Below are 26,179 nucleotides of genomic sequence, written 5' to 3' on the forward strand. Positions count from 1 at the left end.
AAGACAGTGTCTGAAAAGTACCGGTCCAGCAATAGCATAACTATACGGGGAGAGGACGCTGTGCAACCACAGCTTCACACCAGCCGTAGGAACTTCCAGACCTGTGGGCTGATCGCTCGTGGCATGCAGGAGAATGAGCATGAAAGGGACACGCAGCAGTGTGATGCCAAAGTCAAGGAGCTGAGGCAGGCGTACCAGAAGCCAAGGGAGGCCAACGGTCACTCTGACGCAGTGCTGAAGACATGCCACTTCTATAAGGAGCAGCACGCCATCCTTGACGGCAACCCCACCGTTCCCAGAGGCAAAGGGTGACCAGTCGCACAGCGAGATAGCTACCCACGATGCAACGCTCTCTCTGTCGATGCAAGAGCCACGACTGTGGACGTGCTCAGCCGACACAAGGCGTGTTGTGTGGACATGCTCTACCGATGTTATTAATGCAACTTATGATAGTTGACAAAACTTAGCTCTTTAGTATAGATATGGCTTGAGATTCTGGTAAGAAGACAGCAAGGTGGGGGAGAGGTCATCTACTGAAATTGTGTGTCCAGGAGCAACAGGAAAGAATAAACACAATTTAATTCCTCATATTAAATGCAGGATTTAAATGATCTCTTATTTAGTAAAATTAACTCTAGTTCTCTGTATTGGAAACCACTGATAACGTTATAAAACTGCATGCATGTTAAGTCTAAAAAGAAAACCCAAACCCTCTGGGGCCAAGTGTTATGTGCAGTAAGTAATTACTATGCAAAACAAATACAACAGTCTGTGGTTTTTTTTTTTTTTTTTTTTATTACTACATAATAAATCTTTCACACAAAAATAATGAAAAGGATCCCTCAGGTGGTACTTTACAGATCTGAAGGAAAATAGAGTATTTGTGAACGCGTCAGACTGCAGACTCCAAGACATTTGTATACCTGTATAATGCTCGGAAACTTGAAAGAATTAATCATACTAGGATGGATTTCATCCTACTGCTTCAACTTTGGATTCTGGCTCCCGCTGTTACAAACCTGCTGGCTTCATATGCACTGCATTTTAATTAACTGCACAAGAAAAGTATTGCACTGGAACAAGCATGCTTCTTGTTTACATTAGTGCAATGTCATTAAGAGGACAAACTGAAATTATTACGTGACTCCTTCATCAATTCAGTAGTCTTGTTTGACCTACCTATATCAGATTGCTGCTTTATACACCCCTGTGCTTATATAAAGTTCTTTTAAAGAAAATCAGATTTTCTCAAAGTTGACACACCAGCCAATAACCAGGAGGTCCTCGATGTCCCCAGCTACCCTGAAATCAATGGGGGTGGAGGATGCTCTTTACTTGCCAGGATCAGACTCTCAGTGCGGTTAAGTGACTTGAAGAACTGAACCAGCCAGTTAGTCTCAGAATCCACACTTCAAAGTGCACTGTTAGAATGACCATTCTAAAGGCCGTGCAGCTCTCCCGGCTCACAAACACTCTAGTCCTTTATTTAAAGGTAAAATTACAAATCACTACAGCAAACACAAAAGCCATTCATTCCCCTTTGACTTTTGTTCAGAGAGGTAAAAAACCAAACAACCCCAAAATGTAGCACAAACATACCCATATCTTCAGTCACAGTTCAATTGTTTCCCATATTTTACACTCAGAAGAGTCGCAGCTCCTGTCTTCATGTTGCCTCTTCCCAAAATGACCTCTACTTGAAAGCACTAGGAATGCTTATGCTGTGCACAGCTCTTTGTACTTACGGTTTTAATTAAATAGGGAAAGGAGTTTTTTGAAAACCCAGCAGTTCCATTTGTCCAAAAGGACTTTGCTTCCAAACAAGCAGGTTAAAAAAAAAAAAGGTACAATTCCAGCTTCTTCAGCAAAAGAAAATGAGCACAGGAAAGTCTGTTTAAAGCCATTCAGAGGATTGTGTGAGAAAGCGAATGTGCACTATCCTCTGAGTCTATAAACAGAACATGCGGGGTCAGGCAGTGAATTAAGGGATTTGCCATATATGTGTAAGCACGAACTCCCTTATCTTTATATTTTGGCATGCAGTACACTTGATTTAGTGACAGAGACTTCCACAAAGCAGCCCAAGGTGTAGCAGGAGTTTCTGTGAGCACGTGGAAGTGAACACTGTCAGGAGCTTGTCCCAGAGACAAACAGATCCTTGACATGTGGGTGGGGGAGGGGGGGAGAAGACATTCTGTTAAAATAATGTCAACCTATTTCTTTCAGTTTTCTACCTGCGGAGAGAGTATTTTAATTATTTTCACTAAGCTAGGTACACCAGGAAAGAATACTTTAAAACATTCATTTTAAAGTGTTCCACATTCTGTTAAAACCACACCTCTGCTATAATCCCTTTAGCAGCAAAAAGGGGATTTTTAACATAAAGCTTCACTAGGGATTCCCATCAGACACTGCTGAAAGTGCACAAACTGTTTACGTGACATAGCTCTACTTTTACAAACTCGAACACTCTTCTCTGGAGATTTGTTTATGTGGTCAATTTCCAGGAAAATCTTTTGTACAGAAGTACCATAATGTGAGTCTGCGAGGGACTTTCCTTTGGAAGCTAGTGATTCAAGCCCCATAAAGAGTATTAACCATCAAAAGTGTTTTGATAGCTCTTCAAAAGAAAAATCTCCCAGTTGAAAACCACCCCCCACACAGCACAGTATTCTCTCTGTCTAGAAACCTCATTTGATTAAAATGCAGCCTAGTTCAAGCAGATGACATTAATATGGATATTTTAGAGACTGTAGACATTACAATGTCACCAAAATAAATGGCCATGAGAGGAGACGTGGTACTGGTGAGATGAACAGTCCATTGTAGAAAACGATAGTGTTCAAAGACTTTGACTCAAAGAAGTCAAAGGTAATAAAAACATAAATGCCACTTCCAAATCAACTAACACCCTTGATTTTCCCATTCCCCCATTTTAGTTGTAAAAGCTATCAGTTTTCTTGGTGGTGGTAACATCACACTGCATGTCTAAGGTCTCATTTTCATTGGAGAAGCTCTAGGTTTTACGAAATAGAAATAAAAGTTTGCAACCAAGCTTGTCAGTTTCTCTCCCACACCACAATCTGCTTCCAGTGTGTCTCCTGCAGTCTGGTACCAAAATGTCAAAGTCGCACTGTACAATAGTAGCAAGCTTTATTCTCACTAAGCTTCAGGTTTAGAGGACGCAAGCTGGGAGGGGTCACATATTCACACGCAGTTTCGAGTTTCTTTGCTTGTAATAAGACAGAGCAGAGCTGGCTCTGCTGTTTGGCTTCTTCTCCCTCAGCCAGAGTCCATAGTAAAAAGCTGGATGTCCTGTGGGTTCCAGTACAGGGCCACAGCAGAATTGTACACCAGGGACCAGACATAGGGGATGAAGAACTCTTCAGGCTGCTCCTCCTCCACATACTTAAACTTCAGTTCTGGGAATTTCTACAACAAGAAAAAAGTCTGTTGAGTGAGGGTTTGCATCAATTCGTAAACCTGTAGACTGCGTAAGAGCTCAAGTAAGTGGTGATAAAAAGAGCTGTAAGGGAACTGAACCGTCAGACCTGAAAGGAAAATACACTTAACAAGGAGGTTAAAAGACCAGCAGAGTTTTCTCTTTTAAATGTATGCTATATTGACACGTGCTATATTTAGCCCTTTGCTGTTGGTTACACACCTCGCTCTGGCTGCTTCAGTAGATCTCCAGGAGTCACACACGAGATGGGCCATTAACTAACGCTAAGCAGATGGAACCTTACAAACATAAAAAGTTGCGAAAAGGAAAACCGTAAGATATAGAAGCCCCAGGTCAACACTGCTGTCCATGCACATGCAGACCTGGCTATTTCAGTCAATATAAAAATGAATTATGCTATTATGGTCCATAGGTCCTTGAGAAGAGACTCATTTTGACAGGCCCTAGGAACCTGTATGATACTTTATGATTTGTTTTCAGGAATGTTATGATAAATTGACTTATTTCTCCAATTTTTAAAGATTGTTCTATACACAGATGTCTCCAGTATAGAAGCTAGTGCTCTCCTTCCAGGAAGTGTGGTCTGAGGAAAGAAGTGTGGTTAGATTAGGGCAGCTGGGTGCCTGGACTCCTGTATATTATTCCTAGCTTTCCCAATAACTCACTTTGTGGCTTTGGGCAAGTCATTAATTTCCCGTGCCTCAGTTTCCCCATCTTTAAAGAGAGAATAGTACTAATCCATCTCACAGGGCTGCTGTGAGGCCTAATTAAATTGCTTGAAAAGCCATTTGAGCCCTTCAGATGAAATGCATTAAATATGTATTCCATTCTATTTAAGTTCTCACACTATTCCCATCTGAGAGCCTTATTACCCTGTTATCCTCACACACAGATAACTCCTTCTCCCCCAAATTACTGGCCAAACTGTATCATTTCCACAATTAGAGAAACAAGGTAGGTGAGGTAATATCTCTTATTGGACTAACTTCAGCTGGTGAGAGAGAAAGCTTTTGAGCCACACACAGCTCTTCTTCAGGTCTGGGAAAGGTACTCAGAGTCACAGTAACTGCAAGGTGGAACAGATTGTTTAGCATAAGTAGTTAGGACGCATTCTAAGGGACCATTCAAGGTAGAGTGGCCCGTTACCATCTTGCATTTAGCTGTGATGCTGAGAGTACCTTTCCTAAACTTTAAGAAGAGCTGGGTGTGGCTGGAAAGCTTGTCTCTCTCACCAACAGAAGTTGATCCAATAAAAGATATTACCTCACCCACCTTGTCTCTCTCATATTCTGGGACTGACATAGCTACAACTACACTGCACACAATCATTTCCACAATGTCTGGTGCTCTGCTGTACCATCTGCGAGTAAAACACTTTCCAGAATTAACATAGCATGGATGTGCCATGCAGCCCGTCCCCAGTTAGCCTGTGTCCACAGTCTCCAGTCTCTTTTCTCTCTTCCCTCCTCTAGTGTAATGTACAGGACAGAAAGTCAGCCCACCAGAAAGCCAGCATAGACAGTTCCTAACAAGGCACCTATTAGTTGACTATCAATAAGCACTTTTTTTTTTTTTGGGGGAAGAGATGGACCTATTTTTATATTGTGCAATTTATTCATTTTATCTACTTCTAAATGTTGCCTGTGTCAACAGCCTGGCAGGGATACAGAGAAAAGCCACATTACAGTAATCATTGGGGTAAGTAAGATAAAACATGGCTCATTTAATTGTTTATAAGGATGTGGCTAAGGCTAAGAATAAACTGCCATGGTGCAACATGATTAGAACAAGGATGACAATGGCTTAGAAGCCTCTGCCCATTAATAATGAAGGGATACCTTATCACCTTTCTCTAGCTCAGACTGTCAGTGCTTCCTCGTGTTGGCCCAAAAGACTCTTCCCATCGGAATTTCTCTCTACAGAATGGAGTTTTCTTGGCCCCTTGGCTTTCAGGTTTATTTACATTTATTCATCTTGTTTGTTTGTGCTCTAGGGAGCAACAAAAACATGGAAATTATTATTTCAGATATTTCCCTGTGTTGTCATCACTGTGAATGTAATATAGTAGTTCGATGCAAGCAGTAGCTTCCTATACTGTGAATCCAACAAGCCACAAACTAGTCTGGCCTTAGCTTGAAGCGTGTTGTATTAGGAACATTTTGTAGATGGACAGAAAAGCGAACAGCCATGCTCTTGGGCTTGTATAAGGTGTCGGGTTTAGTACATTCAAAGCAATGCCAAGCACACCTTGCTGTGCGCTGCTCTTTGTCAGTATGTGCTGACTCCCTCTTCTAGACTGGCACACGATGGCTCTGCTCACAGTGGGATCAGGATGGAGAGAGCTACAATCCTAAACGCAGTTCTAACTCGTTTGGTTCTGATCCTAGTATAGATACGCCCTAAGACAGAGGTATCTTCGGTACTTATACGGCCCCCATTACTGAGTATCTGAGAGCCCCACAGTCTTTGGTATATTTTTCTCCCCAATACCCGTTAGTTGGACAGGATTATTATCCCTATTTTACAGATGGGGAATCGAGCCACAGAGAGACTAAGGCCTGGTCACACTATATGGTTAGGTCAACGCAAGGCAGCTTACGTCAACCTAGCTGTGGATGTTTCTACACTTAAATTTCAAGCACACTGATGTAAGTGCCCTGCTACACCGACTTAATAACACCATGTCCCCGAGTGTGTAGAGTCAGGGTTGATGTAATTAGGTCGATGTAGCAACAGAGTGGACACTGCTGTTATATATGTTGACTATCACTGGCCGGCAAGAGGTGTCCTATAACGTCCCACACGGACTGCTCTGGTATTTTTGTGAACTCCACTGCCCAGGGGTCAGGTACACAGGAAGCTGCCCCTCCCCTTTAAAACTCCGTGCATTTTTGGAATTCCTTTTCCTGGTTGCCCAGTTTGACAAGCACACCTAGCAGCTCTCTCCACTGTTGAGTGCAACTGCCCAGCTGACCCTGCTGGCTATGTGCTCCAGACTCGCTGCTGCCTGGAGTAGACAGGACGTATTGGATCTCCTGGGCCTGTGGGGAGAAGACACAGCTCTGATTCAGCCATAGAAACATGGACATCTATGAGCAGATTGCTTGGGGGATGTAGGAGAAGGGCTACAACAGGCAGGGCCGTCCTTAGGCATATGCAGCTGCGTAGGGCACCATGAAATTTGGGGCACCAAATCTGCTTATCTACTTCTAAACGTTGCCTCTGTCAACAGTCTGGCAGGGATGCAGATAAAAGCCACATTACAGTAATCATTGGGGTAAGATAAAACATGGCTCATTTCATTATTTATAAGAATGTGGCTAAGGCTAAGAATAAACTGCCATGGTGCAACATGATTAGAACAAGGATGACAATAGCTTAGAAGCCTCTGCCCATTAATAATGAAGGGATACCTTATCACCTCTCTCTAGCTCAGACTGTCAGTGCTTCCTCGTGTTGGCCCAAAAGACTCTTCCCATCGGAATTTCTCACTACAGAATGGAGTTTTCTTGGCCCCTTGGCTTTCAGGTTTATTTACATTTATTCATCTTATTTGTTTGTGCTCTAGGGAGCAACAAAAACATGGAAATTATTATTTCAGATATTTCCCTGTGTTGTCATCACTGTGAATGTAATATAGTAGTTTGATGCAAGCAGTACCTTCCTATACTGTGAATCCAACAAGCCACAAACTAGTCTGGCCTTAGCTTGAAGCATACGCGGCAGCACCAGCCCCGGTGACCAGCCCTATCCCTCGGCCACTCCCCCACACGGGCTGCACCCACTGCAAGAGGCAGGGCCATCCCTAGTGGGGTGTGGGGCCCCGGACAACACCCTCTGCCCCACCTCTTACCCTTCCTCCCTGCTCTGCCCCGGCCCGCCCCCATTCCACCTCTTCTCCCAGCGACCCCACACTCATCGGCAGCGGTGGGAAGCGGAGCAACCTGGCCCAGCCTGCTCCACTCTACCAGCTCCCAGCCACGTCGCTCCGCTTCTCGCTGTTTCTTCCTATGTCCCACAGCAATCTAGCCTCCAAGGAATTGTCACGTTCCCTGCAGCTCCTCTTGCAGCTCTGCAAACGCTGCGGAATCAGGCACCGAGTGCTTGTGACGCCCATGACAATAGTGCAGACCTGTGCGGGCTCTATGCTTCTGTCATAGATGGCAGACAGTGAGAAGGGACATGCGATTTTGCAGGGATTTTGAAAAGAGGTGTGAAATACTACAGGACTCAGATGAAATTATGGGATGGAGAACACTGCCTTATGTAAAGTTGAACGCTTGCTCCCAGTCACCCCTGAACGACTTGTTTCACTCCCTTGAGGCATTGCAAAAACTTCCCAAAACACTCTGAGCTGGACGGTGGCGAGTTGCACAGTGGGATACTTACCCACGGTGCACTGCACTCTGTGTTGATACAAGTGCTCCTGGTGGATGCACACTGCCAACACAAGGAGCACACACACAAGCGATATAATAACTGCGATAGTTATATGCCGACATCACACAGGTCAACATAATTTTGTAGTGTAGACATGGCCTATGTGACTTGCTCACTCAGGAAGTCTGTGGCAGAGCAGCTTCCTCTTCAAAGCCCTCTCACAGCCTCAAACCAATCTTATTCCCTCCACCTCTTCTCCCCAACAATCTCCTCCCTTCTCTTAAATCTCCCCAATCTCATCTCCTCCTCCCAGTCTGTTCCCCTTCCCAAATCTTTTCATCTCTCATCCTCTTCTCTCCCGTCTCCCTCCTATTTCCTCCACTCATTATCTACTCTCAATGCCATCACTATGCCCCAGAAATCTCTCCTGCTTACCACATCCTTCCAGTCTGTGCTTACCCAACATTTGCTCCTTCCTTCTGCCAAGCATTCCAGACTTCTCCTTCCCAGTGTTTCCTCTCTCACTTCACTCTCTCCCTCCTTAATTCCAAATGCCCTGTTTTTCATCCATCATCCCCAACCCACACTCTCCTTGCTTAGAACTCTGCTGTGCATATTTTCATGTCTTCCCATAGATAACACTCCCTGAGCTGTCCTGGTGAACTTCACAGTAACCGGGCATCTGCCTCACATCCCCTCTTCATCCTCCCTTGATGCTCCCCTAGGTTTCCCTTCAACTACTGGCATCCCCCATTCCTCCTCATTCCTACAGTCTTCCAGGCACTTCTCTTTTCCTTTCTACCCTCAGGATTCCCTGGGAATCCCTTCACACTCCATTGGTATCCCCAATTTTCATGCCATCCTCAGTTCCCTGAAGTGTCACTCCTTCCCCACCCACTCCCAAAACCTACTGGACTCCTGCATGACCTACAACCCCCTTAAAAATCTCTTGCCCATTAGCACCCCACACTTTTCACTAAATCCCGTGTTGCCTTCCTTCTTGGCATCCAAAATCTCAAGTCTTTCTCATCTACCTTACCCCTGGCATCCTGGTATCTCGAGGATACTTCTGGTATGTTGACCTCTCATCCTAAGAATTACCTTCCTCCAAATTTCCATCCTGCTGATCCTCTGCATTCCCCCTAATTATTTCCTGATTTTGTGGTCAGTGTAGACAAGGCCAAACCATGTTCAGTTTTGCACCAGCTAGCTCAATGCTTAAAACTCATATTTAAAGCATGATTAAATTTCCTAGTGTAGACAAGTCCTTAAATAGCTGCCACCTGCCATGCCAGAGGTGGTTGTGCTTCAGGGTTGAGAATGTATGTTATTAAAGTGGTTTTGGATCCTTTGAAATGAAAGGATAAAACATAAATTATAATAAATGCTGCTACTGAGGTAAACAAAACTATATATATTATATATATATATTCCTCCCCCACAAGTCATGGCTTAAGAACTATCAACAGCAGTGCCTGAGATGTTCAGCTCTCCCTATACCACTTACTCTCAGTTGAAAGGAAAGTGTAGAATATTCCTGATGGTGTTAAATTTTTCTGCCAATAGCTGTTTTTTGTTGATTTTCTCATCAAGACTTTCTTCAGACTGATCAGTGCTGTCATTAACTGTGACTACGGTAGCAATTAAATAATCAATTTAAGGATTAGAAATTATAACCCATTGCAATCAAATTTGTCTCATTGTCATGCTGAACTTTTTTTCCTGAAAATTTTTCAGGTTTGGCTTGAAAATTTAGATGTCAATAATGAGATTTTAGATATCTATGTTTTATGTCAGCGTCTCTATGGTTTGTAGTTACGGCATGCAATTTCCGTTATGTCTTCACAAAATGAGTACAAGTAATGACAGATATGACCAGACTTTGATTAAATACCTAAGCAGTAGACACTGGATGGCTCACTGGGCTGATGATGAGATATGGAGCTTTTCACTTCTAGCTGACTAATTCAAATCCCGCCTCCGTAAGGGAAGTATAATTATCAATGGCCGTTTAGTGGACTGTGTCAAACTAATTGGTGGCCTAATGTGAAAAGGTATCCACATCATGCATAAAAGGCTATCGGAACTGACACCCTTTCTGGCAATTTCAACAAAGAGGCCAAGAAGTGAATGTGTGTGGAGACTGAGCCATCTTGTTCCTAATGGTGGCCCCTCCACAGGGCTGGCCTTACCATGAGGTGAACTGAGGCAGTTGCCTCAGGTGCCAGACTGTGGGGGGCACCACTAGGACCCAGTGTGTAGAAAATTGTGTCTGCTGCTCGTGCATCTGTATTCTCTCTGCTCTAGATGCACAGAGAGGGTGGAGTGCTGTGCTGGAGGAAGGAGGGCACAAGAGACATAACAGGCAGGCAGGAGAAAAGGTGAGATGGAATAACATAAAGCAGCAGGAGCTGCAGGGAGAGAGAGAGGAGGAGGATCCTCTTATGTACCTCTCTAGCACCCCCAGGAGCCTGGACTGATTAACACCAGCTTCTCAGGGAGCTTCCTGATTCCTGCTGCTTCCGTGAACCCACCTGAGAACAGGCAGTCAACTGAAGTAGTAGGAGCCAGTTAGGCCCTTAAGACGCTGGTATCTTCCCTCACTCAGGCCCTGTTACCAGCCTGCTTATTGTCCCCTTCAACTGAGTGTTGAGAGCCACTATAGCTGGCACAGAGCAGCAGTCATGAGTGAAAGAAGAAAACGCCCCTCTGGGGCAGCATTCAGAAAAAGAAAGCAAAGGAAGCTTTTCTACCTAAACAGGAAGGAGCTCTCCTGAGATACATAGACACAAATGTTCACGGTGAGCCTTCTGGCCCCAGGGAGGATGTGAGTGGTGAGGAGATGCCTGATCTTCCAGTTAATCAGAGTGTAGGTGACCTGGCAGCTACATCCATATCTCCATCTCAAATGGATGTAACCATGCACATTCCTGAAGAAAAGTGTAGATCAGAGAAGAGTGTGGTGGAGGCGCAAGAAACAGCTGCTGCTGAGTTTAGTTCCCTACGTCTAGATGATCCAGGACTGTGGACCCACTTGAGTAGTAGTCTGAGGGACTTCCTTGTACTGCATGGGCCACAGCAAGTGAAAAACTTCATGTTCCCCAAAGACAATGAAAATAGAAGTTTCCATCCAACACATTACTGGCTTGAAATCCCCAATGGTGACAAAGTGGAGAGGCCATGGCTTATGTACTCAAAAACCCAGAAAGCAGCATACTGTTTTTGTTGCAAACTCTTCCAGTCTAATGTTCTAGCCACACCGGGTTCTACAGGAACAAAGAGTCTTGAAAAAGACTCTCAGTGCTGTGGAGAGTCCGAAAGGAAGAACTCTGTATTGAAAATGGTTGTGACCGATTGTGAATCGTAGGAAGTGTCTGTGAGCTGGATGAATTGATATATGAAAATAAGCGTCCTGTAGGTTGAGGGCTGTGAATCAGCCTCCTTGATCCAGTGAAGGAATTATTGTGCCCAGTGTGACCATCTTGAATTTTTGTATTCTCACCAATTTGTTCAGTCGGCATAGGTCTAGTATAGGTCTCCATCCCCCGGTCTTTTTCTGGGTCAGAAAGTAATGGGAGTAGAATCCTTTCCCTTGATGTTGTGTCGGCACAGGTTTCACTGCACCTCGAAGAAGGTGCACCACTTCTGCGCGAAGTAAGTGTTTGTGAAAGGGGTCCCTGAAGAGGGAAGCGGTAGGGAGAAGGGTAGGAGGGTAGGATATAAATGGGATAGAGTAACCGGACTGAACTATTTCGAGTACCCAGCGGTCCTGTGTAATCCGCTGCCAGGCATGTTGGAAACTCTGGAGGCGGTGGCCAAATGGGCAAGTAGGTGGTGGAATCAAGGAGTGGTCATGCAGACCCTCAACCAACGTTTCAAAATTGTTGTTTATTCCCCAATGGGTGGGAGGTGGTTGCTTGAGCTTGATTTTGTCTGCGCTTAGGGGGTCTAGCGTGATTTCCTAGTTATGTGGTATGGTTTGGGTTGAGGCCGATAATACTGTTGTGTGCGTGGTCTTTGGTAGGGTTGGTATAGTTGTCTCCTGGGAAGAGATGGGTGAATGCCCAGGGTGTGCAGTGTCACTCTAGAATCTTTCATGGTGTGAAGGAGTTAATCTTTTTTCTTTTGTGTTCCGTTTAATCTGGCTGAATACTGGAAAAACAAACACGGAGGCCAAGATTTCTCAGAAATGGCTATTGATTTTGCATGGTTCAGTTTCTGGATACCGAAGATGAATTACTTCAAAGGGCCTGGATTTTCAGAGGTTGGGTCCTCAGTGCTTTCTGAAAATCAGAGGCCGAGCCTAGGACACTTCAAGCTGTGCATCCAAAATCACTAATAACTTTTGAAAATCTCGTCCAGGGACAAATCAGCACCTAGTTCTTTCTCCCTAGCTCTATTCACTTGCGCTTTCTCTCAGCTGGCTAACAGCTACACCCTTCAACTAAGAGAAAGCATGTAGAATGCACACAAATTATTATTCACCTGCCCTTTTGCAATTAGTCTTTGAACTTACTGTCCTGACCTAAACAGGTCTGGGCATTCTATGCATTTGTAGGCAGCCACTACCTCATTAAGCAAAGACAATCCAATAAAGCCAAGCTAGTTTAAAACAGAAACAATCCTAAAGACATTCAGTTGCTTTGAATTTTAAAGGCTGGGGTAATGCTAGGATTTTAACTGCAGCCTTCGATCCAGACAGCAAATTTATCAGCTCAGATGAATCAACCTACCACAGTGGCCTATCTCGCTTTCTTCTGCTAGAAAAAGCAGAAGTCAGATTTAGTGGTTGGAGCAGCGGTATAACTAGACAGAGCAGGAGCTACAGACTGTCTGAGCTGTCTATCATACGACTCGATGAAAAACCACAGGAAGTCCAATGAACAGATGTAGAAATAAACTGCAATAACTTTGCTACCGCAAAAGTTCAACAACATTTTTCCTCCTGCACCTAAAGATGTGAAGGATAGTATCACGAGTAGCCGACTACCCCAGCATAGCTCCAGAGGGGCTAATGCTTATTAAAATTCAATACCTCCTCAGTACATTTAAAAAAAAATAAAGTTATGATTTAGGGCTCAATGTCATGTCAGTGGATGATCTCCATTTAGAAACAAAACGTAAGCAATGGCAGATAGAACTGGTCTACGACTGAGTAAATTGGTATAGGTGGTCTCATAATAGCCTAGGTATTGCTTTGGATGAAAAGCTGGCCCAGTCACATGGACTGGGGCAGTAACAGGGGAAGGGCAAAGTATGAAAATATGGGGTTACCTATATGACATTAGAGACACTTCTTTTTCTCAAATATTGTATATGTATATTGTTTCTAGAAAGCAACTGCAAGACATGCAGGCTCCTAAGTCATTTAGGTGCTTTTGAAAACATTAAACTAAGTCCCATTTTAAAAAGAGACTTAGGCACTTAACAGCCAAACTCCTGTTGACTTTCAGGGAGACTGAAACTCTTAAATCAGTTTGAATATGGGACATAGGTGCTTTTGAAAATTGTACCATTAGTCTCATTTAGCAGCCCTGTGGCATATTGTCAAATTACGGGCTTGATACTGCCTCTGCTAATAGGAGTGCTGTGTGGGGAGCAGCTGTGTGATCAGACTCTGCATTAGCAATTCATCAAAGTTAGCAAAAAGAATTAGCTAAAGATTCAGCATGATAGTGAAGCCTTACTGCTAATGTTATATGCATTACAATGAAAATTTATCCTTACATGGCTACTTAATGTACTGGAATGACATAATGAGGCTTATCTATTCTTACAGCATGTCAGTCCCCCACAAATATGCCAATATACAAGGTGTTAAAGATGTCATCTGCACAAGAAGACCAGCTAAACAGCCCAGAAAAACCTAGGAGCTCTTTTCCCAGACTTTATCCCAACAGTCTCAATTTATGCCAAACTAATAGCTGACCAATCAAAGTGTTGCAACAGCTGTACTTTGTACCCATTCCCTGGAATGTATAAGACGACTATGTGCTTTGGAGGTATCTGGTTTTCCATCATTTCTGGAAGGCTGTTTCTCATCTGCTGTTTTAGGCTACCAGACGATATCCCTGAAAGTGGTACTTCAGTTCTTTCTGGGGAGGCCATACTGTTCCTCTCTCTTTGGTTCCATCAGCAATATCTGCATCGCTTCTCCTTTTGCTGCTGACAGACAGCCTATCTGACGTGGTTCAGTTAAGTGTCAGTGTGGTGTCCACCACGTCTGCCTCAGAATATTTTTTTCAGATTTACAGAATAGATACCAACTATGAAAAACTCGTGTTGTGAGAGACAGAGGAAGCCACAGGAAATGTACTAGGCAAAGCAAGATTTGTAGATTTTATTCAAGGATCTCTGTGTGTGGGCTGGGTGGGGATCATCAGGGAGGGAGGGAAGCTGCAAGTGGGAAGTCTGTCTAGAGAATGAGGAAAAAAAGGGAACCTGAAGCGTGAAAAAAGGGAAGGCATGGAAAACGGCTGCATGGGTTACATTTTTTATATAGTTTAAACAATAGCATGGCCTGTACAGAAAATTAGTTTGGGAAAATGGTATTTTTGTGGGGTAACTCAATTGTCCGGGTAACCCATGCTCATCTTAAGTGAAATGACTGTAATTATGACACATATTTACTATTAGTTCTAATAAAACATGTACATTTACACAGCCCTTTACAAATCCAGGTACAACACTCCCTGCCCTGAAGAATTTACAATCTGAAGAGACAAAATGTTTCAATAAGTTTAGGTCGCTGATACGATCCTTCCTGCAGCCGCACAGGAATGGACCAAATGACGAATGACTGCTATGGCCAACTGTTCAGCTAAGTGCTGAAGAAGCAGCTACAGTCGGAATAAGGTTGACATGTTATAAGATGATAGCCCTGGAAGAGAGGTGTAAATATCCGAAGAATGGAAATCAGTGGATTGTAAAAGAAGAACCACAGTCATAAAGAGGAAGAAAAATATTTCCAGCCATTGCAAGATCTGTTTGGGTCCAAAACAGGTTTTCCAGAAGATACAAGTGAAGTCTTTATCTTGTAATGGAGAAAATACAATGGTGGTGCTGCAGGTGATAATGAATAACTTCATGACATATAAGTAACAGCGCTGAGGAAAGTTTTCCAGGCTGAAACCCTGGGACACAAGTCAGGGGACATTTTAAACCCACTGAATAAACAAGCAAGCAAACTACCGACAAAATTATATAAAAAGGTTCCAGCTTCTGACTCTGCTGGAGCATGTGATATCATTAGGCAAATATCTGATAGACTACTCAGACAGATAAGTAAAATCCTTTGGATGTTTTTGAATTTGGGGAATTAAAAACTGAAAAACAGAATAATCCCTAGACCTGTTTCTCACTGGCATTAAAATATATCGCTGCAAATCATCAGCTTTCCTACCGCACAAATGGAGATGAGCCTACTGGACAAACAGAGATAACCTTTATTGACATGAAATGGACATATATTGCTTCCTAACTAGAGATTTGCAGAGAATGCACATTTCGTAATGAGTAAATGCTACTTTTGTCAGTGATAAGGAAAAGGTAAATGAGTTTACAGCTCAAACTTCTTGCTCTTCATTCAAAACTCATACAGCTGGGTAAAGCTTTTCACAACATGAAAAAGCAGTGTGCTTGGAGAAACTATTCTGATTATAAATCTGAACTGTTTATATCACATAAGCAACCATAGATTTACTGTTAAATATACAGACAAGATGTTGATATTTGTAACTTGATCAAGAGTACAAAAATATGGCTCCTGGTTTACAAACCCTGCAAATCTTATTCAGGCACGACCCAGACTAAAGTCAGGAAGAGCTGTGTCTGAGTGAGACTATAGAATCAGGCCCTCAGATGTGCCCGTTCGTCCGTCAACATAGCCACGGCATCTCAGACTCAGACTTGTAGACTTTAAGGTCAGAAGGGACCATCACGATAATCCAGTCTGACCTCTTGCATGTTGCAGGCCACAGAACCTTACTCCTGTAATAGATACCCATAACCTCTGGCTGAGTTACTGAAGTCCTCAAATCATGATTTAAACTCTTCAAGTTACAGAGACTATACCATTTACACTAGTTTAAACCTGCAAGTGACATGGGTGGATTAACTACGCTGATGGGAGAAGCTCTCCTGTTGCCACAGTACTGTCTTCATCTGCTACAGTCTTTTAAGTGTAGACCTGCCCTAAGGGTGAAACCCTGGCCCTATTGAAGTCACCAAGCAGGATTTCACCTTAAGTCACTCCCATCCTTCAAGTGTTTTAATGTGTTCTAGTTACATTAAGTGAATTCCAGGAAGTTAACTTTATAACCAGAGGACCTGTGTGTTCTGCAGAATACACAGGAAGCAGAGTCCTTTCATAACTTTACTTTTCTGAGTAGAAATGTGTTTTAAGACCGCCCTGATCAAGACGTAGGGTGGAGTGAAGTTTTGGAATAGCCTTCCAAGGGAACCAGTGGGGGCAAAAGACCTATCTGGCTTTAAGATTAAACTCGGTAAGTTTACGGAGGAGATGGTATGATGGGATAACATGATTTTGGCAATTAATTGATCTTTAAATATTCATGGTAAATAGGCCCAATGGCCTGGGATGGGATGTTAGATGGGGCGGGATCTGAGTTACTACAGAGAATTCTTTCCTGGGTGTCTGGCTGGTGAATCTTGCCCATATGCTCAGGGTTCAGCTGATCGCCATATTTGGGGTTGGGAAGGAATTTTCCTCCAGGGCAGATTGGAAGAGGCCCTGGAGGTTTTTCGCCTTCCTCTGTAGCATGGGGCATGGGTCACTTGCTGGAGGATTCTCTGCTCCTTGAAGTCTTTAAACCATGATTTGAGGACTTCAATAGCTTAGACATAGGTGAGAGGTTTATCGCAGGAGTGGGTGGGTGAGATTCTGTGGCCTGCATTGTGCAAGAGGTCAGACTAGATGATCATAATGGTCCCTTCTGACCTTAATATCTATGAATCTGTAATAGGAATTAAAATGGAAGCCAAATAATGTAATACAGACTAGAAATTACTGTGTTTTTACGTGGTTCAAAACTAATCTTGTATCTTTAAAAAAAAGTGATTTCTAAGACTTTCATCTCTGGCTTTGGTAAATGGATCATGTTTAAAACGTGCTCCCTTTCAAATATGCTACATCTAAACTCAAAACAAAGAAATCGACTTAAGGAAATCAAGAATCCCAAATGCACAAATCAGGCTGGGTAAAGAGGGGAAAAACTCCTCAAAGGTGTAGACCTGGAATACCAACAGGATTTGTTCTGAATCCAAATTGCAACTAGATCATACTGCCAGAGATAGGAAATAAAAAAAAATCATCTATGTGTAACCCACACACCTCCTGGGTGTGGTGTTCTGCCCCATCTAGTGGCACGGAGACCACTTAGAGAGACAGATAAAAGGAGTCTGCTCTACAGCCTTAGGTAACAGCCAAATGGCTTTTAGCTCATGCTGTAGAGGCTCATGCACTAAACTCCAGAGGTCCCCAGTTTGATCCCGCCCCAATGACTGGGGTCTGTTGGTGCTACACGTGGGCTTATATAAAGTGGGACTGGGGTTCCTGAGCACAGTGGATCAACACTGTTATTAGTAGCACAGGTGTTTCTGTAACTGTAGTTCAAAGCTAAGAGTGCCCTCAGATCCATAGTTTCACCTGTGCAGTGCAATGGCTGCTAAAACAAAACAAAAGGAATATTGGATAGTTCAGGATTTCCCAGAGGTTTCCAGGGTCTTATACAGATATATTTCTGCTTGGTTTTAGTATTTAGTGAAAGGAGCACATTTATAGAGGAGCATGTCAGAGATAATAAGATTGGCTTGGAATCCAAGAACTTACCTATATAAATCAGGGCAAAAATCTTTTGTAGATTAGATTTTCACACAGTAGATTTTCTATTGCGTATTCTGTGTTTGTAGCTTGCTTTGACATTAATGGGAATTTGACTTGGTGAATGAGTGCAGAATACACAACACAGATCTGCACATTTAGGGGCTTCCTTGGGACTCAAGATTCCTGGTTTCAATTCCCAGTTTCACAGCAAACTTCCTGTGTAACCTTGGGCAAGTCACTTGGTGTGTCTCTCTGCCACAGTTCCAATCTGTAATATGGAGACAAGAGGACTTTCCTACCTCAGACGAGTGTTGTGAGGATAATTGCATTAAAGATTATGAGGCACTTAGATACAATATGATGACAGGAGCCATATAGACAGAAAGTGCAATGCCAACATGCAACAAATGTCCAATATAACAGATGAAAAAATGGGCTGGGACCATATTGCAACACTGATACCACATTCAATCCTAAGGGACTTGAGCATCCTGTATAAATTAAGGTAGATTTTTGACATAATTTTATGGCTATTAAAGCAAGTGAACATCTTTCCCCTTTAACGACAATCTAAAAAGGCACAAAGCTGCAACAGAAATGTGATCTCTCCCTCCCCAGGCCAGCAGGAGGTGTGGAAGTTAGCACTTAGCATCTGGGGAGAAGCGGGGGGGGGGGGGGGGAAGGGGGGAGGAGGCACAACATATCAGCTCAAAACTACTCTCTTGGTCAATGAAGGGAGTGGTGATGGCTTTCTTGGGGGAGTTGCATCCAGCCCAAACAAATTACCTATTGGTACATAGGAAGAAAAAGCCAATCCTGTCCAAGCCTTGTACAACAACATGAACTTTGAAGTTGGTGTCTCTACAAATGATGACAGTTTATAAACAGGTAAATGCTCTTTGAAGGTTGCAACTGACACCACAAAGGAAAGGGTTAAAACAACTCTTGTGCGGGTGCTTTCATTTTGTCCTAAGTTTAATGTTTTAATCTTAGTGTGGTTACTACTACTGAGCTCAGTTTCTGGGTCTGTCCTCCTGACTGCTGGGTGTGAGGACAGAGCACCCGTGGGTTTTTTGGAAAATGAGCCCTGCACTGGTTCTCCCTGCAGCAGTCTCTCTTGCTGATCTAGGAATGGCCCCAATGGACTGTGAAGGAAGTACCAGCCAATTAAGCCCTGTCTAGACTACAAATACAGCCATGCTTTGGTAATGAGTGCATGAAACTCATCTGGCCTGGAAACAGGACTGAATCGTGTCTCCACAGCAGCTTTCCACAACACACCCATGTGTCAACTGTGTCTACATCTGCACTTACACCAGCCACACTGTGTATCAGTGCATTCTGAGGATAGTGTTCCTGGAGGACATGTGCACAGAATGGCACCCGCAATATACAGAACTATAAATGCTGGCCTATATCAGTAGAGTACTATGGATAAAATTACAGCCCTGTCTTCATTCTGTACCTCATAAAATATGCATTTTTACAATATTACAATCAATGACAAAGATATTCCAATTGTCTTGTCGGAAACAACAGCATGCCAACTATCTTCTCAAAAGTTAATCACTGCTTTTATCTCTTGTTAAGCAGATTTGTTAAAAATCTTAGCTATGAAAAATTAAACTGTCTTGAAAAAGAATTGCAAAAAGTTTTAAAGGGGTCTCTAAATGTAAAACACACACAACAAGGTTCTGAGAGCAAGAAACAACTGAATAATGAATTCACTCATTATATTTAGTTGTTTATTCAGAGACGAGGATCTAGTGCAATGTCCTGTACATAAATTTTATAGTCATCCACACGTTAGTGAAAATATAGGAAATAAACTTCATATAAAGAGAGCTACTGTACTTTTATCTTCAAAGTCACAACAGCAAAGTGATGATGCTTTCACTGCTATTTTGATTTTGAAAGATGACTGGTATAAAACAGAAGGAATGTTGTTTACTAGGGAAATATTTTGTGCTAGAGATACCATCTTCTAATCTTGCTCCACCTATGTTAACATACACGCCCCATATCTAGTGCTCCCCATAACAAGAGTGATGCTCTTGTACAAGAGCAATATCAGATAAAAACCCTCATTACAAGCTGACCTACCCTCTTCTCTCCTCCTCCCAGATACTGTAATCTACCAACTGCGCAAATAAAATTCAGACTGAACCAGGGAGTTCTGATCAGCAGTATAAAATAATCATACTGTATGTTTATTTCATTCCGTAGCAACAAAAGAAACAATTAAGCTTCAAGAACAAGACCAGCATTTTATGTTTAAGCAATAAGCCAGAACAGGGCATGCATTACTGCTCCTGACACGTGATTCAGATGTGCTGGGAGGTAGGAATGCAAATTCTGATCTGGCTCATTATTGGAGCATTATTCACAAACATGGCAATTTGGAGCATGATTGTGTTTTCAAATTCTTTTTCTAGGTACTGTTACGGCTGTAGTAGTTTTCACTAGGGAGGAAACGAGAGGAAATTTTTGTTGTCCTTGTATGAAATTGTGTCTTTTTTGTTTATCATAAAGAAGAGTCACTGATCACCTGTGAAACCTCTGGTGTTTCTTCCCCCTATTTCTGATTGGTGCCTGTAATGAAACAGAAGGGGGAAAGGGATTTGGGAGTAAAAACTACACTTTAGATAACACAGTTAAGGAGGTTTTTTTGAAAGTTACCATTTAAATTGCAGCAAGGGAGGTTTAGGTTGGATATTAGGAAAAACTTTCTGTCAGAGTGGTTAAGCACTGGAATAAATTGCCTAGGGAGGTTGCGGAATCTCCATCTGTGAAGATTTTTTAAGAGCAGGTTAGACAAACACCTGTCAAGGATGGTCTAGAAAATACTTAGTCCTGCCTTGAGTGCAGGGGACTGCACTAGATGACCTCTTGAGGTCCCTTCCAGCCCTATGATTTTTTCTGAGACTTTCCCATTATCCCAGGATTTAGTTATGGAGGCTTCCCGTTTCACCCACAGAGGCAGGGAATAAAGTGGTCATCAAACTCCAGGGACTCAGTAGATGAGCTTCCCGAAAAATAAAGTGTAGGAGGTTAAAACAGAGTTTTGCAATTTTTTCTTTTTAGCTGTGTAAAAGTTGTAATGCTCCCAAGTCCTAGAGGGTGGCAAGAGGAGGAGCACAGTGATTCAGTTTGCATAGTTTTCTAGTGACGAGGTCCCAGATGTGCTTTCACTGGAAGTTGGTGTAAAGCTATAACAGTATCCACAAGGTTCAATCAGCCAAACGACATTGCTTTGGGCAACTATCTCTGATGTCACTCCATCCAGGTCCAAAACCCCCACTAATCTTGGTTTCACACAGTGAGTGGAGAAATATAATCTCTGTCCCCACCCCACCATGCCAGAGCCAAGTTGAACAAGTTCTCCATTTGTCTTTTTATTGCTGACTTTTACAGCCGATTTACTTCTGCATCAGAGGGCTCCGTGCAGCTCATTTTGTAGTTTTACTTTTACATAGTAGTAGCCCACAGAGATGAAGACAGAACTGATATCCTCTTCCCCCACCCCCACCCCCTAAGTATGTCGCCTGCATGGCGTGCCAAGCCTGCAACATCCTCCCCCTTAAAAAAAAAAACGTGTCTAGGAGAAAGCAGTGGTGTATATTTCTGAAGGAAGAAGTTCTTTTTGATTTTCTACATTTTAATCTGAAGGAGCCAGACCTGTAAATATTACAAAATGATAACAATTACTTAAGAACAGAGACAGACTTACTGTCACCAACTGTTAACTTTCTGATCAGGGCAGCCTAGGAAGTGGACCCTTATCTGTCTTAAGTTCAGGACATGCTGACTAACATCCCTGTTCAGTCTGCAGACCTTTGGCTCTGTAATCTTTGTGAACTGGAAAATGTACACAATGACTGACATACTCCCTTCTGAACTAGAGGCTCAGCAAACAGAGAACCGTGCTCTGAGATAAGCAGGGCCCCCCCACTAAAATGTAAGAAATCAAATTAATTTGTATTCAGAAGAAATATACAGAAGTGTAATGACAGCAAAGCCTCTCCAACTTTACTACACAGTGGAAAAGAGACTTTGGGTGAGAGAGTAAACCAGAGCGCGAGAGACAGACAGACAGTGAGAAATATGCATTAGCTTAGGGTGGAGGGCACTTATACTTGTCTGTGTTTGGGTGACTGCATCATTTGTGAATAGCAGAGTATAGGAGGGTCTTGAGTTGGTGACTGGGTCACTCTTATAAGTGAATTGCTCTCCATTGTATCGCCCCATACTTAGTGGTTTATATAGTGGAAGCTTATAGGGAAGCTATTTTTTTATTGACACAATAGCCTTGCTCTAAGTGAAGGTTTCACTGGAAACAGAAAGGCTCTTTTCACATTGTAATAATACATGGGAACAATTTGGGCCTTCTATTTTGCTTCACTGTGGATGGAATTTCTCTATATCCACTCACCCTAAGTGAGTTCAGAGTCCACATGTCCCCTATCCTATAGATGTTATATCTATGGCCTGAGAGAAGTGGTTCATAGGATGCTGTCCCCTACTGTAGCTGATTTTTAAAGGGCAGTTTTGGTAAAAGAATTACGGTGGCCTTTTATTACTCCACAAATCTGCTCTCTGTGGTATGCAAGTCACATCTGCAACCTTACTGACAACTAGTTTTTGCTGCTGTTAGCACTGAAGAACAGAGCTGTGCAAACCCTAAGGAGAGACAAGGTGGGTGAGATAGTATCTTTTAATGGACCAACTTTTGTTGTCCCTCTCACCAACAGAAGTTGGTCCAATAAAAGATACTACCTCTCCCACCTTGGCTCTCTAATATCCTGGGACTGACACGGTGCCAAACATTGCAAACAAACCGTAATGAGATCAGTTAGTGAGGAGTTCATGAACAGTACCCAGTTGTTTGGTCCACAGGGCTTGGGACTATATCAGCCACCAGGGTTTCGCACGTCTCACCTTGAGTAAGAGATCGAATTTGAGGGCTGGGCTCCCTCTCCACTTGCCCTATTCTTTGGCCAGGAGATTGCCTACCTTGGTTTTTGAGTATGCCACTTGACTGTACCTTCCAGCAGTCTCTTCAGTGAAATGAGCCCCATTATCCTACCCATAAAAGTGGCTCTGTAGAGAAGTAGTCTGCACCTCACTGCAACTAGACTTGGGAAACATTCACTCTGCAGCATCTGGATCTTTGCTGAGCTGGAAGAGACACAGCATGTCTTAGCTTAAACTCTTGCTGTGGCACGTGAACTCCCATAGATTCTCTAGCAGGCGTGTTAGTAGGAATTTGGGGATACATCCATTGAAATTCATAGTGTTTCCCTGCTTACTCCACCAGTAGAAGTTTGATGGATTGTGGAATGCAGCAGCTGTCATCCCTAAAAACAATTAGACTGCCACCTGACTCGAGGGCAGAGGGACAGAAACTGGCTAATTGGGCCATCAGAATCCACAGAGTTTGTTGGGACAAGGGAGAAGTGTGTGAACATGACCAAGGACCTCAGCTCCTGTTTGCAAACCTGCACCACGGGCTGCCGCTTCAAACGTATGGACCTTAAACACAGGCTAAATTCACATGGATTCAAAGTTCACTAAAACCACTTCACCCAGCTCGACTGCATAGCTAGAGGAGAGCTATGGAGCACTAAACAAACTGCCCCTAAATTCTAATTGCAGAATCTTTATTACAAATGCTGGAATAGTTGAAAAAGTGAACCTCATAGCTGGCTTAGAAAAAAAAAAGTCAACAAAAACAATCTTTCTCAAAAAGAACAAAATCAGCTTGATAAAAGCATTTGCAACTTGTACTGAAAGTTATTATAGAATTTAACCCATGGATTGGAATGCAGTTGAAGCAACTATCAGTCAACAAAGTACATTTGTTCCTTATTTTCATTTTTGGGTGGTTACTGTAAATATTCTAAAATTTATCTCTACTTCAGCATTCAGAGGAAAGATATTTGTATTGTTCTTAGTGGTTAAACATAAACCAAAACTGCAACAAAAGTTGTAGTCTTGCCTAGAAATCATAAGCCATATCTCAACTTTATTTTAGGCTTCCTAATTTAAACATAAACACTACAGTGAAAATTTGTCTAATCTCAGAAAAAGTCTTATCTTCTACTCCATTACCTAGCCCATCTGTCAGTCCAGGCAGCTCTGTTCCATACATTATATTCTTCCATGTGCCACATGTTACTGGAAGTTTAATTTAAAAATGTCATAGCAGGAGAGTTAGTGAATGGCAGTTAAGGTTGCGTGATGGTTTCCATTCTAACCTTGTATTCAGTTGCTTGTAACTGTGAGTTTTGCAGTTTCTGGGCTACAGCTTTCCAGACTTGGCCTCAGCCCAGTTATTAATATTATATTTTGAAGTCTGGAAAAAAGTGATTTTTAAACACAAGACTGAAAAGAAAACACTGACTTTATTATAATAAAATACAATAATGTAAATTATTATTAAAAATGAGACTCTTTTGAAAAGCTCTCCAACCCGAAAAGCTGAGGGTAAAAAGCTAACACATGGTAAGGAGGTAGCCCTCAATGAAAGAAAATGCCTTTGAGTATTCTTGTGAAATTTTCCTTTGATTTGACCTGAGTTACAAGTCCTTTGGAAATAACATGTCATGCCTCCGCAGTGCATTTGACACAGGGCTTTTCACTACACTAATAGTGTGTGTAGCTAAGGGAGGCTGCACAGTGCATGGTGAACTAGTTTAGCTAGATAGAGAAAAGTGTCATGAGGAGAAGGGATCTATGGGAGACGTCAACTTCTTCAACTGTGTGGCTCCTAAGATTTGTAAGAGAGGGGCTCTTCCCCACAGTGCTTGTAAGGGACAGGGCGTTCTGGGCTTGTTTAGACTGACAGTTTTGGATTATTGACAATTTGTTGCAAAGCCAGAGCAGCTTTGAAGTCCTGGATATTAGAGACAATTCTTTTATGCGCTCTTAAAAATGTTTGAATCATCCTTAAAAATAAACACGGCTTAAATGACACGGGGGTTAAATGGCCTGCAAAGTCAGAGCAATTTTGTGAATACCTGGGAGTTTGTTCATGCTCCATTTTCCTGTTTGAACAAAGTCCTCTAACCTCGAATCATTTATCTTAGTGTTTTCTTTTGTCCTGTATCTTACAGTATTCTCTTTGTTTTCGCATCAGTTTCTTTAAGTCAATGCCTAACCAAAGCAACATATCTAATAGAACCGGTGCCAGATAACCAAGAGACACTAAATTGCAATGGGCCACACAGCATGCTATGCTTTGTGTGTAGTATGTCAGGTCTTTTGCTTGTCACTTCATTTCTATGAAGTCAGACCTTCCTATCTTTCTGAAGCGTTGAAGGAACTTTTAGGGCCCTCTTAAACTAGTAGGTTGTTTTTTTTAAACTGCATAGACAAATTGATGCCAGACAAGGTAGACTGACTTACCAGCTATGCCATCCCAAGGCCTGCCTAGAAAATCAGTTTTTCTATTGCCGTACTCATTTCCAGCTGATCCCGTTGTGGCACTTCATACTACAATGAGAAGTCTAGTCTAGACTGTAGCTTGTGTAAAGAGAGAAAGAGAAACATTTGCTTTATTTCTCTTGGTCATTCAAACTCCCTTTAATGATGGGAATTCGTATTTAATGGGCTGCCCTCTCCTCCACAAGGTTTTCAAAACATCTAATTGTAAGGTCGGGTCGCACATTCATCATGCCAGCTTAAAAACAAACACAGAGCCTTGGCTTTTGCTAGGACTGTTCAATCAGTGGCTGTTCTTCAATAGGGAGGAAAACAAACCTTTGTAGGTGGAAATATGAAAACACCCCCCCATCCTGACAATGTCCCTGACAATGTCCCTGAAAGTCCTGTGGATCAAGCCTTCCCTCCACATCCCCTCACTTTACACCCCCGCAGTGCAGCCACCTTCTTTATGGATAAGAACTGGGCGAAGAGTCCCTCTGGAGCCAGTCAATGACACTCAACCGAAGGAGTCATAAGACACTGAACCCTCCCTTCTCAAGGCTAAGTCTGCTACCTTTTGATTGAAGGAGGGAGAACCGATGAAATGGCTCTTCCAGTGGCAGAACAACTATTGCTAGGCTCACCACAGAATAAGTTATGCATTATTCATTATTATTACTATTTACATAATCAAGTTTTGATACATGGAAATTTTCATGATATTGATTTTGCATTTGTATAGCACCCCTGACATTTGAGAACATAAACCAAATGTTAACTGCCTAGTGGTGAGGAGATAAGATCCTCCTTGGGCAAATTATTGCACGATTGCTCATTATGGGAGTTCTACAGATGGCAGAACAAGGAGTAATGGTCTCAAGTTGCAGTGCGGGAGGTTTAGATTGGTGGAATCTCCTTCCATAGAGGTTTTTAAGGTCAGGCTTCACAAAGCCCTGGCTGGGATGATTTAGTTGGGGATTGGTCCTGCTTTGAGCAGGGCGTTGGACTAAATGACCTCCTGAGGTCCTTTCCAACCCTGATATTCTATGATTCCACTTTTTCCTCTG

At 42.7% G+C, this 26,179-nt stretch overlaps 1 protein-coding gene across 5 annotated transcripts in view; it reads right to left on the reverse strand.

The window, feature by feature from the left end:
- Window positions 1-791: 791 nt before the first annotated feature.
- The window catches only part of DYM (dymeclin), a 389,955-nt gene continuing 364,567 nt past the window's right edge, over window positions 792-26,179 (reverse strand). For all 5 annotated transcript variants that reach the window (XM_073343511.1, XM_073343514.1, XM_073343512.1 and 2 more), the window contains one exon: window positions 792-3,432. In XM_073343511.1, coding sequence (XP_073199612.1) covers window positions 3,283-3,432 — 150 coding nt within the window. In that variant the 3' untranslated portion in view covers window positions 792-3,282. The remainder of the gene's footprint in view (window positions 3,433-26,179) is intronic.

Source organism: Lepidochelys kempii, chromosome 5 (genome assembly GCF_965140265.1).
Source record: "Lepidochelys kempii isolate rLepKem1 chromosome 5, rLepKem1.hap2, whole genome shotgun sequence".
In the NCBI taxonomy this organism is placed as follows: Eukaryota; Metazoa; Chordata; order Testudines; family Cheloniidae; genus Lepidochelys; species Lepidochelys kempii.